This window comes from Grammomys surdaster, unplaced genomic scaffold (genome assembly GCF_004785775.1).
Source record: "Grammomys surdaster isolate TR1022 unplaced genomic scaffold, NIH_TR_1.0 273, whole genome shotgun sequence".
NCBI lineage: Eukaryota > Metazoa > Chordata > Mammalia > Rodentia > Muridae > Grammomys > Grammomys surdaster.
The window spans coordinates 232,823-252,872 of NW_021604714.1; the positions used below are offsets into that span (position 1 = coordinate 232,823).

General features: G+C 42.9%; 1 protein-coding gene across 1 annotated transcript in view; it reads left to right on the plus strand.

The window, feature by feature from the left end:
* Sh3rf3 (SH3 domain containing ring finger 3) overlaps nucleotides 1-20,050 on the plus strand; it is a 292,047-nt gene that overhangs the window by 195,876 nt on the left and 76,121 nt on the right. Inside the window, exon 4 of the mRNA XM_028776852.1 lies at nucleotides 12,087-12,446. Within this exon, the coding sequence (XP_028632685.1) occupies nucleotides 12,087-12,446 (360 nt within the window). The remainder of the gene's footprint in view (nucleotides 1-12,086; nucleotides 12,447-20,050) is intronic.

The window sequence follows — 20,050 nt, forward strand, 5'->3', positions numbered from 1 at the left end:
TCATTTTCCCAGATTTCAAGTTGCATCGTTTATGTTAAGTGATGCAATAAATTAAAATCACTTATTTTAAGTCACTTATGTTTATTCTTCTGATTTGTTTTTACCCTAGTCACTTAGAAAACTTTATATTTCTCTTGTAGGAGCAGTGTGTCTCGGGAGACTTGATATGGTTCATATCACTTCAGGAAATGGTTTTATTTCGTTCTTGATTTTCTTTTCAATACATTAACCATTCTATAATGAGTTGTTTAATCTCCATGAGTTTGTGTACTTAACTAGCGATTTGTTTTCTGTCAGTTTTAAATTGTATTGCATTAGCGTCAGATAGGATCTGTAGGTAGTTCAGGGTTTCTGAGTTTGCTAAGATTGTTTTTTATCCCAGGATTTACTCCATTTTAGAGAAGCTTCTGTGTGCTCCAGTGCAGAATGTTTATTCTTTGGTATTTGGGTGGAATATTCTGTAGATAGCCATTAAATCCATTTAATATGTAATCCATTTAATTTAACTCTAATGTTTTTCTTTTTAATTCTGTTCAGAGGAACTGTCTATTGTAAAAATATAGTTTTTAAATCACCTATTATTTGGTTGATGTTAATCTGTGTCTTTCATTCTGATAGTACACATTTTATACAATTGGCTACACCTGGTGTTGTTTTGTTGTTCTTTTATTTTTTTAGAAGGTATGTGGCTCTTTCCAGGAGCATTGTTAGCCTGGACAGGAAAAATTCATTTAAACTATGTACGTGTCCTTATACAAAGACTAACATGTATGCTGTAGTTTAAGGTAATTAATGTTTGATTCCTTATGACCTTTCTAGGCATCCTTACTATAATTTTGTCCTTTTCCTCCTCCTTCTGTATTCGTCTCTCCCCTCTCTAAGCAGAACCTTCCCATTTTCCTGCTTTCCCCTTCAATGACTTGTGCCCTGCCCTTTGCCTCTCCATTGGTCCACTCTCGCCGCCAACGGTCTCTATTGACTTCTCTGACTTCTGTAATTACTGACTCTATGTTACTGCATGTGTTCACAGCTCAAGATTTAGAGTTAGCACCCCAAAATGAGAGAAGAAAGGGTCTGAGTTACCTAACTCAGTATGAGGTCTTCTAGTTCCTCATTCAATACTATCCTTTTTAGTTCTGTTTGCATTTATCTGTAAGTGTTATTATTTCATTTTTGTTTACAGCTGGCTAGCATGCCATGGGGTACATCTGCCACATTGTATGATCTCCTCCTCAGCGAAGGAGGTTTGTTTCCATTGCGATTCTAAGCGATTGTGAGTAGACTGGCAGTGAATGTGGCAGAGCCATATCTGTGGAATAGAATGTTGAGTCTCTGGGCAAACGCTACAGAGCGCTGTGGCTCAGTCACATGGGAGAGCTACCTTAGATTTTAAGGATTCCTCGCACTGGTTTCCATGTGGGCTCTGCTGGTCTGCAATCCTCCCAGGAGCGAATGAGGGCCTCCCTTTCTCCACATCCTCTCCAACACTTGTTATTACTTCTTTTGTTGAATTTAGACATCACAATGGGGATAAGGGGAAATCTCAAAATAAGTTTAATTTGTATTCCTCTGATTTAACTAAACATGCTTTAAAAATATTTTCTATCCATGTGGTTTCATATTTTACTAATTCTCTGTTCAGATCCATGGCCCATTTCTTAATTGGGTCATTTGTTTTCTCAATTCTTTGGGTTTTAGTTCTTTTTATAGCACAGATATCTTTCCTCTGTTAGATGTGTGGCTGGCAAAAATTCTCTTGCGTTCTGTGGACTTCTTGACTGTTTGCTTCTTTAGCTGTGCAGAAGATTTGTAGTTTTAAATATAGCACATGTGTTAGCCTCAATTCCTAGGCAAATGGAGCCTCTTTTAAAAGTTCTTTCCCAGCCTTCACTAGACCAAGGACCTCCTCTCCCACTGATGCCCAACAAGGCTATCCTCCTTACATATACAGGGGGAGCCTTGGGTCCCTCCCTATGTACTCCCAGGCTGGCTGTTTAGACCCTGGGAGCTCTGGTTGGTTGGTATTGTTGCTCTCCCCATGGAGTTGCAAACCCCTTCAGCTCCTTCAGTCTTCTCTCTAACTCCTCCATTGGAAACCCTGTGATCAGTTCAATGGTTAGCTTCGAGCATTGGCCTCTGTATATGTCAGGCTCTGGCAGAGCCTCTCAGGAGACAGCTATATCAGGCTCTTGTCAGCATGCACTTCCTGGCATCCATAACAGTGTCTGTGTTTGTTGACTCCACATGGGATGGATCCCCAAGTGGGGCAGTCTCTGGCCTGGATGCTCCAGTGTGGGGTAATTCGAGGGTGGGGAGGAGGAAGTGGGTGTATGTGTGGGGGCACACTCTCATAGAAGCAGGAGGAAGCCTCTTCTATGAGATGGGATAGAGAGTTTCTGGGGGGTAATGGGGAAAGGGGAACATAAATAAATAAAATATCCAATAAAAAAGTTCTTTCCCACACCTACATTATATAGGGTACTTTATATTTTCTTCTGTCATTTTCTAAGTTTCAGGTTTCACATTTAGGTCTTTCATCCATTTGAAATTAGTTTCTTTCCAGGTCATAGATATGAACTAATTTCATTTTTCTGCATGTGCATATCAGTTTTCCCAGAGCCTTTTGTCACAGAGTAGGGGAGAAGGTTCTCTAGAGAAGGAGATACTAGGGCATAGTTGCTATGAAGGAGGAGATGGGGAAAGTAGGGGACCAGATTTAACTGGGAAAGGGGAGCAGGCAATACAGAGGTGAAGGGTCTGGAGAATGAATGGACAGAACTAAGAATGATTGAAAAAGCCACAGGAGTTACATTGTTTTATGTTTCCTTAAAATTACACACACACACACACACACACACACACACACATATTCATATGCTCATTCACACATACATGCACACATGCATATACACATACATACACACATACATGCACATACACATAAACACACACATACACAAACACACATAAACACACACATAGACACACACATGTATGTAAGTATGCATGCATGCATATATTTTTCATGTCATTTGAAGTGACAATGCTCCCCCAAATAACAATATACTATTTAACAAAATCTCTAGTACCAGACATGAGAAACTTCCTTTTGAGTTTTTAGTTACGGCTTTTCGTCTTTGATCCTCCTAACATAATATGAGCTTTTGCCTTTGCCCTTCATTTTCTCCCAGAAATTAGAAGTAAGACCCTATAGTTAATGATACCATGCAGTTAGGATACAGGGTGTGAAAGAACCAAGCTGGATCTGACCTGAATGTCTCCTTTCTGAGGACTATCTCTCGTAGTACCAGAAGGAGCTTTTACAGGCTGCCAATGAATATAAAACAATCAATAGTCGCACCCAGCCAGAATGCCTACAAGCTTCAACAGTGACCACAATGGCAAGACGTTCATAATGTACCAAAAGGTGGCACTTCCGTACTAGGAGTAACCAATAGCTACCCATTAGGAGGGAAGAGACAGCCACCCATTGCTGCTGAGGCCAAGGACTCTAGAGGGTAACATGCTACTTTCAAGTTCCTAAACCAGTATAATGTTTAACTGCATTCTGAACACATATCATACCCAGAGGTAAGTGTAGCTCTCACCCCTTAATCGAAGAAACTTCTTTTTCTACAGGTGGAGGCTATTACACAAATCTACAACCAGACAAAATACAGAAAACAATTTACCATGAGCTACTCAGTTCTATTTGATACATCTACAATACAATCCCTACACCTAAGGCTCTGGGAATATCACAGAAGAGGGAGTAAACATATTTTCAGAGCCAGAGGACCAGGGTTCATGCAGTGAAATAGTATCTCTGTATATAGCAGAGAGGCAGTGGTCATGATATCTGAACGATATGGTCACCAAAACAAGGCCTAAAAATGACACCACCAATTAACATGTCAAGGTAAATAAGGGAAATCTCACAAGGACACAATACATGTAAGCAGCACTGAAGGGACTCTTCAGATTGCATTTATGAATTTATACATATATACATACATACGTACATACATTCATACATATGTTACAGTAATAATTAAAGAAGTCATGGATTTTGGAGTGGGGGTAGCATGGGATAAGGAGAGGGAAAATTATGGAAATACAGAACATATGTATGAAATTCTCCTAAAGTTATTAAGAAAAAAAATGAGACATGGAACTAAACAGGGTTATCAGAAGTTGAAATGTAAATGTCTGAGAAACATTTTTTTTTTAATGTTCAACATCCTTAAGACAACTGGGAAATGTAAGTCAAAAACAAACAAATAAGACACCAACACCACTGGTAAATGCTGGTGTAGATACGGGGAAAGGGGAGCCTTTATTAATTCTAAGTGAGGGGGGGTGAGTGTAAATTCGTGTAGCCACTTTGGAGATTGGTGTGGTCATTTCACAAAAAGCTAGAAATATATCTATGAAATAATCCAGTTAAATCATTTTGGGCAGAGTACCCCATATGTTTCTCATTCATGGTTATTACTATTCTCTTTAAAATAGCTAGAAACGGAATCAGCTAAATGGCCATCATCTGATTACTGGATCATGAAGATGTGGTACATTTACACAGTGGAACGATTTTCAGTTGTTAAGAGAGATGAACTAAGGTTGCCTATGTGCACAGGTGGCCTGCTCTACCCTGGGACCCTGTGCTACATCATGGCTTCCGCTCAGCTCGGCCTGTTCATTGTGTCTGACAAAGCATGCCTTTGTATAGTAAGTTGCCAGAAATCATGTGTCTCTTAGTTTGAATCTAATCACTTCCAGGGGCACAGCAAAGGCCCTCCGGATGCTGGCCTGACACTCAGAGACGTGTTCAAGCTAACAAGAGTTTCCCAACATGCTGGGAGGTGTGGAGGCATTCTGGAAGATGATGCTGACATGGTCAGATTTTATTTCAACCTTGTAAGAGTCATTTCCTGTAATCAAACGCAGGGCTGAAATCAATGACACAGAAGCAAACAAGCAAACAAACTATACAAAGAAACAAGAAAATGAAGGGTTGGTTCTTTGGGAAAAGCAACCAGATTGACAAACCCTTACCTGGGTTAAAAGATAGAGAAAATTCAAATTAATAAACTTGGAGATGAAAAGGGAGACATTACAACTGAGGATATTACACTGAGGATATACAGAGAATCGCATACACTTTAACAATCTGTATTCTATGGCGTACATATAATATGATGGATGAAAAGGGAAGATGGAGGGGCTCTAACTTGTGAGTAGAGAGGAAGATAAATGCAGAAGGAGGTAGGAGGGTACAATAACAGTACGAATGTCTGGGAAAGTCCTACCTAAAGAAAAAAACAACAACTATAATATATGTAAGTCACTATATAAATATACATGTATAGTTAAATAAAACTTTCCTATCTGAACTGACAATGTTCCTCCAAAGAGCCATAGGCCATATTTTTAACGTGGCATAAGAAACCAGCAAGGCCATTGATTTAAAGGGAGTGGGGAGGAGTATACCACAGAGTTTGGAAGGAGGAAAGGGAAATGAGGATGATATAATTATATTATAATTTCATTTTTATTGTATTTCTTTTTTATTGGTTATTTTATTTAAATGTAAACACATTTCAAATGTTGTCCCCCTTCCTGGTCTCCCCTCCACAAAATCCCCATCCCATCTCTCCTCCCTTTTGCCTCTATGAGGCTGCTCACCCATCCACCCACCCACTCCTGCCTCACCCCTCTATCATCCCCCTATGCTGGGGCATTAGTCTCCACAGGACCAAGGGCCTCCCTTCCCATTGATGCCAGATAAGGCAATCTTCTGTTACCTACGTAGCATGGACTCATCCATGTATAATTTTTGGTTGATGGTTTAGTCCTGAGAGCATACTGTCATGTTTCTTGCCATGATGCTAATGGACCAAATCTCTGAACCTGTAAGCCATTCCCAATTAAATGTCGCACTTTATAAGAGTTGCCTTGGTCATGGTGCCTCTTCACAGGAGTCAGACCCAAACTATGACATAGATGGTATGATTTTATCTGTAAAAGACCCTAAAGAGCCAACCAGCTGACAAACTCCTTCAGTAAAGTAGCAGGATACAAAATTAACATATAAACATCAGTAGCCTTACTCTACACAAATGACAAATCTACTGAGCAATCAGTGAATACTCTACTTTTCACAATAGCCTCAAAGCGAAAGACTTGTACAATAAAGACTTTAAGACGTTGAAGAAAAAAACCTAACGATAACACCATAAGATGGAAAGAATGCCCCGTGCTTGGGGATCAGTAGGATTAATATTATGAAAATGGCCATCCTACCCAAAAGCAATCTACAGACTCAGCAAAATGCCCATTAAAATTGCAACATAATTCTTAACAGAACTTAAAAAAAAAGAATCTTCAACTCCATCTGGAATCACAACACAGGGTAGTTAAATGAGTCTTGAAGAGAAAAACTGCTAGATTTATCACCATCTTAGATTTCAGATTGTATTTCAGAGCTATAGTAACAAAATCAGCATAATATTTGCATAAATTGCACACACTGATCAGTGGGATAGAATTGAAGACCTAGACATATTTCTATACAACCTGATATTTTGACAAAAAAGCCAGAAGTGCACAATAGAGAAAATGCACCATGACTATTGCTGGTCAGACTGAGTGGTCATCCTGAGTGAGGTAACCCAGACCCAAAAGGATGCATGACAGGAACCTAGCACAACTGTTCTCTGAGAGGCTCCACCAGCAGCCAATGGAAAGAGATGCAGAGACTTAACAGATAAACATTAGATAGAGCTCATGGAGTCTTAAGGAAGAATTATGGAGATTGAGGGTCCCCAAGAGGGCAGGGACTCCATAGGAAGACCAACAGTATCAACTAACCTGGACTCTTGGGGGCTCCCAGAGACTGAATCACCAACCAAAGAGTGAACACGGGCTGGACCTAGGCCCACTGCACACATGCAGCAGATGAGCAGCTTGGTCTTCATGCAAGTTCACCAAAAACTGGAGCAGTGATTGTCCTTGAGCCTGTGGCCTGCCTGCCTGTGGATCCAACTCCCCTAAATGGATCTCCTTGTCTATCTTCAGTGGGAGAGAATTCACCTAATCCAGTAGCACCTTGATGTGTAGGGGATGGAGAAGGGACGTGGGGAAGTGGGGGTTGATACCCGGAGAGGGCTCTCCCTTTTAAAAGGAGAAGGTTAAAGTGGAATGGAAGGAGGACCTGTGTGGGGTACTGGGAGGAGATAGAGGCTAATATTGGGATGTAAAGTGAATAAATTAATTAATTAAAAAAGAAATAGATCTGAGATCTAACAACAACCCTAGTTACCAATGACAAGCCCTGCTTTATTAATCTCCCAAATAGCTACAGAAATGTTGCTTTGCTCCTAACTTCTTAGAAGAATACCAACAAAATTTGTAGATCAATTGCGTTAGCAACAAAGAAAAGTACACCATTGTGTGATTTTTAAAGTTATAGTCCACTCTTATCTCCTTACTCTCCTTAGCAACAACACATCTTAATACTATTTTGCTCCTAATTATATGTTACTTCTTAAGTAACATATCTTTAAGTTGAATAATTATATATTATTACATATAAATTTTACTTGATGTATTTTCATTGATTTTATTGTAGTAAAACTTTAAAACTCGAGAAATCATGGCTTTTACTTGCAAAAAAGGAGACTAAACAGACAGTTCTCAAAATGTAAAACACAAATGTCTAAGAAACACTTAAATAGTCAACATTCTTAGCTAACAGGGAAATTACAAGTATTTTAAGATGTTGTCTTACCCCTGTCAGAATGTCCAAGGTCAATAAAGCAAATGACAGTATGTGTTGGTGAGGTTGAGAGAAAGGGGAAGTTTTACTCATTGTTAGTGTGAGTGCAAACTGGTACAGTGCTGTGAAAATCAGTATGGAGCTTCCTCGGGAAGCTGAGGATTGATGTAGTTCCCGATGCAGGTATACTACTTTCAGAAATACACCCAAAGGACTATACATCTTTCTATGGAGACACTTGCTCATCCATGTTCACTGATGCTCTGTTCATAATAGGCAGAAATTGCAACCAGTCCATCAACTGAATGGATGATGAAAATATGGTATATTTACACAATGGAATGTTGTTTGGCTGTTAAGAAAAATACAGTTATGAAATTTGCAGGTAGCTGGGCAGTGGTGGCGCATGCCTTTAATCCCAGCACTTGGGAGGCAGAGGCAGGCAGAATTCTGATTTCGAGGCCAGCCTGGTCTACAGAGTGAGTTCCAGGACAACCAGAGCTACACAAAGAAACCCTGTCTTGAAAACCAAAAAAAAAAAAAAAAAAGAAAGAAAGAAAGAAAGAAAGAAAAAAAGAAAGATGGAAAGAGAGAAGGAAGGAGAGAGAGAGAGAGAGAGAGAGAGAGAGAGAGAGAGAGAGAGAAAGAAAGGAGGAAAGAAAGAAAGGAAACAGAAACTTGCAGGTAAATGGATGGAACTAGAAACAATTGTCATGGGTTAGGTAACCCAGACTCACCCCCAAAAAAATCCCATGAACTTTGCATGTTATCTCTTGTGGATATGAACTTTTAGGCTAGATATATGTGTTTCAGCAAGATAGACATTAAGTAGCTAGTAAGAGACCAAGGGGGAGGAGGTCATCTTCTATAGAGCTTCCAAAAATATATACATATATGAAAATAATTTAAATGAAGTTATTATATATGTAGCCACAAATATGTGTGTGTATGTATGTATGTATGTATGTATGTATGTATGTATGTATATCACCAAGTAGGACATCCAGTGCCAAGAACAGACTACATCTTGCTGCTTCATTGACCAAAAGGGTCCCATAAACATCCCTCCAAACATCACAAATTGCCAAGGCTATTTGTTGCTCCCCATAACCTCATGGACAAACCCTATTGCTCAAGACACAACTTACTAATGTAATTAGACATAGAGACATTGAACTGGTGTCCATCTAAAAGCTTCACCCGTGCTGACTAGTTTTCAAGTTCTGGAAGATACTTTGAGCGCTACTAGAGGAAAAAAGTAAAAAAAAAAAAAAATCTATTTCACCCAGCTACAAACCCTATGACCCACAGCAGTGATCTGCCTGCAAAATATTCTCATGCGACAGTGGCACAAATGTCATGGGAGTAACCAGCCACTTTGTATTTGATTTAGAGCCCACTTCATTAGATAGAACCCATACATGACACTGCTCAAGTGGCCTCCAACCTGAGACTAGATATGTCGAAAACCTAGGGGACAATCTGCTATTCTTCTGCTAAATGAACATAGCAATGTAATGACTTCAAATGGCACACTGATATAAGCAGTAGAGGAAAGCACTGTGCAGCCCTCATCAGAGGGCCTTCTCTTTGCAGTGGGTGGTAGGGACTTAACAAAGGGAGCCACTCTAGTCAGTGTGAAGAGAGTGGGAGACCTCACTACGCAGGCCCATACGGGAAACCTTTGTCAGACTCCTCCCCATGAGGCTCGTGGAGACATGTGAAGGAGGAGTCAGAATGTAAAAGTCAGAGGTGGTGGATGACTCCATGCAAACAGCGGCTTCCAGACACAACAGGATTGCTCCTCATATGGACTCACAGAGACTGTGACAGCCCACGCTGGCAAGATCCCATCACTGAGAAGGGGACATAGGTACATAGTCCCACCTTTAACCAAGAAGCTGCTTGCCTCTTGATTTATACTTTGGTGTTAAAAAAAATTGAAAAATAAAATTATAGAATTCTACGGCAAATAGGTGGAGCTGAAAGCAACCACTCTGAGTGAGGTAACCGAGCCCCAGAAGACAAGCCTAACATTTTCTCTCATTTCTGAATGCACTTTGAATTTTCAGGTATGTGTGTTCCATTTGGAATCTACATGGAAGTCATGAAGTAAGTCAGGGGGTCATGAAAGGAAGAAGACAAGAAGACATTAATGGCGGGGAGATAAAGTACACTGGTATAGATGTTAAAGAGAAATAGTGGAAGATGAGTTAAATAAGTCAGATGCTGAGGAATAACTAACGTCAAAGACATTTTGAAACAGTCACTGGAAACCTACTACTGTAGAAGCTTCCTAAAATATATGTATACACACAAATAAATAGAGTTTGTATAGAGTTACCCTATAATGTGGTAACTAGAAACCACCAGCTAGCAAATAAAAAGTTCAGCACCAGGAATGGATTATTCCTTTTGGAGTTGTTGGCCAGTAAGGTCTCATAGAGCCCCAAACATTACTGACTACTGCTTGTGTTCTTAATTATCCTCTAGAACTTGACAGTAAGACCACATTGCTGAGGACATCCCCTTCTAGGGTCATAGAGCACAGAGAAGTCAAGCTGGAACTGTCCTGTAACGTCATCCCTGCTGGCTAGCATGTATAGTGCTGGAAGGTGCTGTGCATGCTACCAGACGGGTAAAGTGATCATCCGTCCGTCTTATTGAACTGTAAGCACTGTGCTACTGTGATGTCTGGCCTGGGAAGACATGCTTTCGGGTGCAATGGTAGCATGAGTGTCGTGGGAGAAACCAACCACTCTCTGATTGGATATCAAGTGCACTTTACCACTCCACAAGTTGAAAGCCATACCTGTCACTATTATCTGGACTAAGAACTATAGAATCTATTCATATTGCTTTTATAAATAAGTATAGTATTAAACCAACTCCTGATGACTTACTGTTTACTTGTGTATGAGTGCGTCTCTCAATCTTCATCAGAGGTGCTTTCTGTAGTAGATGCTGATTAACACAGAACCCCACAAGCGGTTGTGAGAACGAGAGATTGAGATTTCCTAGTCCTAAATGGGATGTCTATAAGACATCCACTCCTCCTCAGGCTCAGGAATTATTGCAGAAGATGGGATGGAAAAAAATTGTCAAATCCAGAGGGGGTGGATGACGGCATGCACACTACTTACACAAGATCAAGCCCAACCAAACCTCAGCATGGAGAGGGAAGGTGGGCACAAAGTCTTTCCCCTAGCTATGGAGGACAAGTAAGAGCTGCTGGGAGAGGGGGAGTCTGTCTGTCTTAAAGGCGTGGTCCTCCATTGGTTGACCATGGTGCAGTGGAAGGCCACACATCTCAAGTATATGGACAACACAAACTTGTACTTGATGTTTTGTTTTTTAAAATGAAACACAGAGTTGGGAGTAGAATCTGGGAGGAATTAGAGGAAGTGAGTAAATATGATCAAAATACATTGTATGAAGTTCTCAATGAGCTAATAAAGGCGGGAAACCGGTAAGGCGGCTTAGTAGTTAAGAGAGCTTGCTGCTTTGCAGAGGACCTGAGTTTGGTTCCCAGCACCCAGGTCAGGTGGCTCACAATGGCATATAACTCCATCTCCAGGGGAGCTGATGCCCTCTTCTGACCTCTGAGGGCATTCCCATATATGTGGAGGCTTTAAAAAAAAATCTATGTTTTAAAGGAGAAAAACAAACAAAATGCAAGAAACCAAGTGCTATCTCAGATCTCCAGAGCCAGGGCCAGCCAGCATCTTCTGAGAACTCTGGGCATTTTGAGGCACTGTAGCAGAGGAAGTGGTTTAAAGTGAGTCTTTGCTCGTTAGTTATCTCAGCACATACAGCCTAGATAGACAAGAAGACAGGTAGGTACTCAGGCAGTCTGTGATCCCTCAGTGCCTTCATGACTGACTTCATGTGACAGGCTGATGAGTATCTCCGCGACACCAGACCAGGTGTACCTCAAAATGCCCAGAGTTTTCTGAAGATGCTCATTCCCTTGGCCTTTTGTTCCTCTCCACTGGAGCTATAGACTGTGTGAAGAAATGCCAACCCCCTGAGAAAGACAGGGTCAGGGTCGTGGCAGCAGCCCTAGAAGGCCCTTCCAGCCTTCTGTGCCTTTCAGTAATCTCCAGAAACCTTTTCCAAGGGAACCCATGGCCTGCGTCCCTACTTTCTTGTACAAATTCATGGTGGAAGCCACAGATTAAAAACTCTGACCTTGTAAACACGTCATTTTCCAAATGTGAGCTCAGGCCAGGGCTGAGAGGCAGAGAAGAGGATGTGGTGTAGCTGACATTTATGTAAAGACATTCTCTTCATTTTTTTTCCCACCTAGCTCAATGACTCTGCCAAGCAACTCATCGAAATGGACAAGCTGTGCCCTGCCGCCACCACTGCATACAACTACGATGCCCTCTTGTCCTCTGACCCCAGCACAGTAGCCAATGTGGCCCCAGGTCCCACCCTAAGTAGCTCAGGGGCAGTCAGTGCCTTTCAACGACGCGTGGACAGCAAGAAGAATGCCAAGAAGCGCCACTCCTTCACCGCACTCAGTGTGACGCACAAATCCTCACAGGCTGCCAGTCACAGGCACTCCATGGAAATTAGTGCACCGGTGCTGATCAGCTCCAGCGACCCGCGTGCCGCAGCCAGGATTGGGGAGCTTGCCCATCTGTCCTGCACGGTACCCACCCAGGTAATTCCCAGAGCGGCGGGCCTGTATCCATGATTCCCATGGTACCTATTCTACCTCTATTCCCTTGTGCCCTGGATTCCTGAGCTATCCTGAGGGAAGCCACACCAGAGCTGCTGTGGGTGGCTAGGTGTTTCTCCTCATGGGCAACCACTTGGCATCATAGGCCTTATAAGTAAGTATGTGCACGGTGGCCTCCATGTGTGAGGTGGTTATGAGTCATTCCAGGATACAGCACTGGAGTAATAGTCAGCCATCTTGGACATTCCTCTCTCACCGATGCTCAGTATGTCTGTCCTGGGAAGAGTCTTGGGTGGAACATTTTGAGCAACTTTGTGACATTCCTTTCAGCAGAGAAGGGACAAGATCTGAGAACCAGAATGAGCCACAATGCTCGGACCTTTTCTGCCATTCATTTTATAGAGCCTTCTATTTCTAAATGTAACATTTATTATATTTCTGCTAGTCTATTTGTAGACTTAAGTACCTAAAGTAATATGCTTAAAGAACATAGAGCAATAATCGTCTGAAGTCTAGGAAACCTGTCAATCTTTGAAAGTTTCTCCTTTATAAATGCCAGGAAAGGAGGAGGGGGTTTCTTGTGCCGTCAAGTTTCTACTAAGACTGAGGAGTAGGTTCTGTGGCTCCTGGAGATGTGGGCACTGGCCTCCAAGCTTAGCATACTGCAGGACAAGGCACCTGTGCACAGTGAGAATAGGGGAGGGCCAGCTTTTGCCCACTCTGCACCTTCTTAACCCAAGGTCCATCCACCCGGTGCTTTACTTTCTTTCCAGAGGTAGTCTCCAACTGTCTTGGGCATGCTTCAGAGGAATGGCATCAGTAATTGGCTAAACTTGGGAAGGAACCAATAAGCAGCTGGCTTTATTTTCCAAAATTCCAGTTGAATTGGATACATTTCTATGGAGAATCATCTTTAAAAATGGGCTGGAGAGGTGGCAGGGCATTTAAGAGCATGTACTCTTGCAAAGGGCCCAGCTTCAATTCCCAGCATCCACATGATGACTCACAACCATCTGTAACTCCAGTTCCAAAGGATCCAGTGCTCTCTTCTGACCTCCGTGGGCACCTGGCACACACATGCTATACAAACATGCGTGCAAGCAAAACAATACAACAAATAAAATGAAGTAAACACATTTATTTTTGAGGCAGAATTTCACTATGTCACTCTGGCTGTCCTGGAATTGATTATGAAGCCAAGGCTGGCTTTACAGTCATAGAAATTCTGCCTGCCTCTACCTCCTAAGTTAAAGAGATGAGCCTCAAATAGATGTTAACAAATAAAAATAAAACACTGAACTTCTGGAGAACTGTAGTTCTGTTGGACGTGCTATGTCAGCTGAAAACTGCAGCTGCATATCACACACAGATTATGCACACTCATGCACACACATCAACACCACATACTCACAAACATGACCCTTACACATACGAAAACACCCATACGCGGTGTCATGTACTTTTATCCGCACAGCCATGTTGGTTCTGTCGCAGACAGAGGCCGTGGTCTGCACTGGGCACTTTGGGCTCTGGAGTGTTTGTTGATCTTGACTTACATATTCCTCTGCCTGCACCCATTTTGCTCAGGGAATGGTCCTTAGGCCTTGTTCTAGTTTGCTTTCTGATGCTGTGATAAACACCATGATGAAAAGCAGCTTAAAGAAAGAAAAGGTTTGTTTAGCTTATACTTCCTCGTCATAGCCCATCATAGAGGGGAGTCAGCACAGAAACACAACAGCAACTGAAGCAGAAACTATGGAGAAATGCTGCTTACTGGCTTGCTCACTGGCTCTCTGTAACTCATTCCCTCGTTCATGCTCAGTTATCTTTTTTATACAGCCCAGGTCCACCCGCCTAGGAATGGTGCCGCCCACAGTGGCCTAGGTCCTCCTACATTAATCATCTGCTAAGTCAGTCTCTTATAGACATAGCCACAGGCAATCTGATTAAGGCAGTTTTTCAATTGCAAGCCTCTCTTCCCAGGTGACTCTAGGTTATGTCAAGTTGACAATAAAAAAATAATTACAAAAACAACCCGGGACTGTTGGCACATTTTCTATTTAAAAAAAAAAACCAACGGTGATGTTACTTGTCTTGACCTGTGGCCCTACCACTCTCCTTCATGGAATAATCTCTTCAGGCTGTTGATAAGTGCTTGCTGTTTTTAAGTTCCTATGAGGGCATAGCAACTGGTAGCGGCCATCTCTGCTCCCCAGTTGTGTACCAACACAGATATCTTGGGCAAAGAGAAAAAGACAGCTTGCTGCTTCTCACTCCATGGTCCACAGTGAGCACCTCAACTTTTGGCCCCAGTAAGTGACCCACAGGAGTCAAGCCTTTCTCCCCTTGAAGCCGAGCATGTCTGATCAGGCTGTTAACCCAACTGACTGATGAGCTCTTGGGCTCTGGGGAAGATGGGAGAGGGAGAGGGAGAGGGCAGGATTCTCATCTGGGATCCTTACTGAGTCACGGGTTTATGCCTCTCCTGCCTCCATGACATTGTCATGGGCTGTTAGGTTCAGATGTTCTTCAGGATCATGGTTTCTTCCAAAAAGGGACCTGGTGGTTGATACTGATGGATTCTGAACCCCCATTGACCACCGGACTGTGTTCCATAGAACAGTCTACCCGTGCCTGCTCTAGAAGCATGACCAGCTAGCAAGGGATCTGCTTGGGGGACACTGTTGAATTCTGCTAGCAGCCAGGTTGGCTTTAGGAAGGAGTCACTAATGAAATATGCTGACAGGAATACATCTTATAGGGCTCATTGCTAGTAGATAGAGCGGGATAAAGGGAACCTTCTGTCAGAAAGGGCAGCTGAAACCTGAGCCGGCTCTGCTGCTGATTAAGTGACTTCATCCTGAAGTCCTGTAGTAGAAGTGAAGTGATTGCAGGCCTGATCCACACGCATGGAGTAGCTGTGATGGCTAGTGATGAAGCCCGAGCCACATGTGAGCATCCGTGGTAGCCAATGATGAAGCCCGATCTACACGTGATCATCCGTGGTAGCCAATGATGAAGCCCGATCCACACATGCACAGAGCATCCATGGTGGCTAATGATGATCCACAGAGCATCTGTGGTGGCTAATGATGAAATCCAATCCACACGTGCACAGAGCATTCATGGTAGCTAATGCTAACCTCTCTTGGTCTCTGCTACCTTAAGATGAAGGAAGCAGGAGGGCTGTGGCTTCAACAGAAATGACTAAAGAAAGCCCAGCAGGTGTCCCCATGCTTCTGAGACAGCGTTCTGAGCACTGTGAAGCCTGAAGGTTTGGGGGGGCAGAGCTGACTGTGATTCTCTTCCAAGTGGCTTCTCCAGTTGTGACTGCACTTCCTGTTTTCCTTATTGTCTCACCTCCCCTGCTGTGCAGGTGACCTTACCACTCAGAGGAACCACAAATACCACCTTGCCTGTCACTCTCCTTTGGGCACAGAGCAATGGAGGGCTGGGACAGGGTAGAAGAGTAGCCTCCTCTCTGGCTTGCTCCTTTAGAGAGTTGCTGAGGCTGTTCAACCCCTCTGTACAGACCCGATGACATACCTGGAGTCCTCTGCTGGAATCTCAGTTTCCTGACTGTTAGCTGAAGCGACACCATGCCTTACCATGGCAGTTAAACATAGAATGTGTAAGAGTGGACCTGCTGCTCAGGGATCAGAGGCTCAGGAGCTGCACTGACTTCAGTTCGGCTGCTTTCCAGTTCTCTCTGGGTTTAGGTGCTGTGCTAGACCCTAGAGCTCTGGGAAGGAGGTAGATGTACACAGGGAGTAAGAGAACTAATATCACCTGTTATTGCTCTTCCACCATGGAGCCAAGCCTTAGAGCGTTAACACCCTGTAAACTATCTAACCCTGTCAGCCATGAGCAAGAGAGAACCAGGCTAGACTGGTCTTGTACTCCTGCCTCACCACAGGCATCTGAGGACCTCTGCTGGGATCCACTTTGGGGTGGTACCTCACTGTCACCCGGGATGGAGAAACTTGAGACACCAGCTCCCCCAGAATAGTGCCAGCCCCAAGCAGGTCTTTAGTTTTCCTGTTTCTTCTTCTCTGATACAGTTTCCTTAGGTAAAGTATGAGGTTAGCCTCATACTTTCTGTGTAGCTCAGGCTGACTACTCTTGATCCTCTTGTCTGTCTCTTAAGTGCTAAGATTATAGACATATGCCACCAAATTATAGCTGGCTTCCAGGATTTCTGAAATGACTTACTGGGGGATAGGCTACCTAACTCAGAGACCCTGCCCCTAGCTTGACTTTCTGATGACCAATTAGAGACCACCATAAGGTTCAGGCTTAGAGTAGGCAGGCCCTGATTTCATATCCTGCAGTGCAGTGCCAGGAGTAGGAAATTCATGGTCTCCTGGTATATCTTCAAAAAGCAGCTTGCCTCCTGGCACCCAGTAGCCAGAACAGGAAGTTCTGTGGGTTTGAGACTGGGCATCTCTGTGACTCATTCTGGAGTCAAATCATGGGAGGGGCAGGGCACTGGGAGAAGGGTAGACTGGGAAGAAAGTAGGGCTTCTCCCACTGTTGAAGCAGCAGCAGGGTAGCCTTAGTTTGACTGCTTGCTTCTCCTTAGGTCTTAGGGCAATGTGAGTCTCAGTGAGACACAGGTGACCCCCTTTTCTGCCTTGTCTCCTAATACTGCTTCCAAAGACCCTATCTACTCTGCTCCTGCCACGAGCACGTTGTCTCTTCCTCATGTTGGATGTGCTTGACAGTCTGCAGCCGACCTGTACCATCTACCTCTGTTGCTACAGTCACAGTGCCTGGCCAGTGTTTGTCATCCTTCCAGACCCTTCATTAGCGTCTGACACTGTTAATTTTACGACTTTCTGAGCACCCCTTCCCTCCCCCTATCTGATCCAATCTGAGGACTTTTCATGCTAGTCTGTCTATCTCACACAGATATGTATGCATCTTTCCATACATCCTCACTGGGTCATGCCTCTGAGATATATACTCACCTATACTTACTTTTGGCTACCTTCTCACTTGCATGATGGCTTCATTTGGAAAGGTGCCTCAACTCAATGGATGCTAGAGTAATTCATCTCCTTTCTTCACATTACTATGTTCCTTTATTCCATATATGTCTTCTAATAATACAAAGATAATGTAAGAATAATAATATAATGCCAAACCAATATCCCATCTTCCAAAAGATGCAGACTCAGTACCCTCAGTGCCTCCCTAAATCTCCATCCACAAAACCCAACCTTTCAGCTTCTGGAGACCCCTCCATGATATTGTGAGTCTCATCCCCAGGTTACCTTTCTAACCCCAACAAACTCAGCCTGTGCTCTGTCTATAGACCCACTTCCCACCTACCATCCGTGACTCTAGGAATTCCTTCTCACTGTTCCTTGTCTTGGCCATTTGCTTACTGCTAATGCACTGGAGCATACTCAGAGCAAAATCACCTTTCTTGCAACAATCTGAAATAATCCCTCCATCTCTGTTGTGCTCTGTGCCAATGGGTCATTGATTAATCCCTGCGTTGCTACTGTGCCTTCCAGACTTCGAGTATCTGCCGCAGAGTCTGATTTGTGGATATGGCTGTTTCCCCTCAGAGACCTATAGGTCCTTCAGGGCAGGGTCTAAGTGCATTTGTCTCTGTGTCCTGTGTGTGCCTAACCTATAAATGGGCTCAGACACACTAGCTTTCTTCTTGGGTGGGCCCTGTGAACTGTCAACAGCACTTTTTACTGAAGGTCTTGCATGCATACAAAACAAGGAGGTGCATAAAATTCAGGCTGCCCTTCTGCGAGAGGACAGTTCCTGTCACTCCCAGCTTGCTCTCTCGTGAGCTCTGGGTCCATTTTGACGGCTGTGCAGAGGGTGCATCTGTAAGATGTCTGGCTCAGATCCCATCCTGTTCATACTGGTACCCTGTAGAATTCCTTCTGCTCTCAGCAGAGGTCAGAGTGCTGCTGCTCTGTGTGAATAATGGAGTGGCAGTCGTGTGTCATTGTTCTGCTGGGGGCAGAAGTCTGTCAACCAAAATATTGACGTAAAAGCTATTTGGGCTGACTCTACCATTAAAAGTCCAGATGTTTTCCTACAACTGTCATTCAGACTGGGGTGAGAGGGAATCTTAATTTATCTTTAATTTGCATTTTGCTGATGGCTAGTGATGTTGAACATTTTTTTTCATGTTTATTGGCCATTTATATAGCCCTTCATCTCTTCAGAACTGCCTGTTCATCTCATTTTCCTATTTATTTGAGTGGGTTGTTTGATTTCTTGGTATTTAGTTATTTTTAGCTCTTTGTATATTCTAGCCCAGATATTAATCCTCTGTCAGATTTAGAGTTATAAAATACTTCTACAAATGCTGGCAGGGATGTTGAGAAAATAGAATTCTAATGGAATTTTATACTGATGGAAATTTAAATTAGCCCAGCCACTAAGGAAGTCAGCATGGAGACTCCTCAAATAATAATGATAATAATAATAATAATAATAATAATAATAATAACTGAAACAAAGTTGTCACGTGATCCAGCTCTCTCATTTCTGAGTATTTTCCAGAATATATCACAGAGACACTTACACATCCAGGTTCATTGTTGCTCAAATCACAATAACCAGATGGAACTGGCTTATACGTCTATCAACAGATAAATGAAAACAGTGTGGTATAAGTACACACATATAATGGAATTCCATCCACATGAATGAAATTGCATTGTTTGCGGGGGAATGAATGCAGCTGGAGATGGTGGCGTTGGCAAATTAAGTCATATTCAGATAATATGGGCACATTTTATATCATTAGCAGACCATACATTATATATGTATATAAATTGTATATATATGTAATGTATGTATATATGTTGTATGTGTATATGGGACATAAAAGCACAAGTGAAACTGTAGGGACTGAAGGGGAAAATGTGGTCAAATACATACTCTATATGCATGCCGATGTCCTGTGAGACATGAGACCCGGTACTGTATATCATAAATATACACCAACTTAAGGGGAGAATTTCATGTGTCTGCTTTTAAAATTATTTGGATAAGAGCAGGAAATGGTTGACTGTTTCATCACTTAGTGAAGGGTGCATGTTGTGAGTGATTATTAGGTGATTTTCTCATTGTGTGAACACGGCAGAGAGCACGTGTATAGACATGAATGGGCAGGCCAGTCGCTTGAAATGGCTGCTGTGTATATGAAGAGGTACACAGCTGGGCATGGTAGCCCGTGCCTATAACTCCAGCACTAGGGAGGCTGAAGCAGGAGACTCAGAAAGACAGACAGACAGGATTAAATAATGAGTTTAGGGCTGTCCTGGCCTACACAGTGAGACCCAACACACTGTTTAAAAAAAGGACTAAAGAGATGACTGAATCAATAAAACATTTGCCTTGTAGTCTTTGGGAACTGAGTTCAGCTCCCCAGAACCCACATTCAAAACAGAACAAAACCGTGGTTTATAATTACTATCTCAGCACAACATAGGCACAGAAAATGGGTCTCTGGAGATTGCTGTCAGCTAGCCCATCCTACTTGGTGAAGCCCCAGGCCAATGAGAGACCCCATCTGAAACAAATGCTAGAGCGTACCTGACCACCAA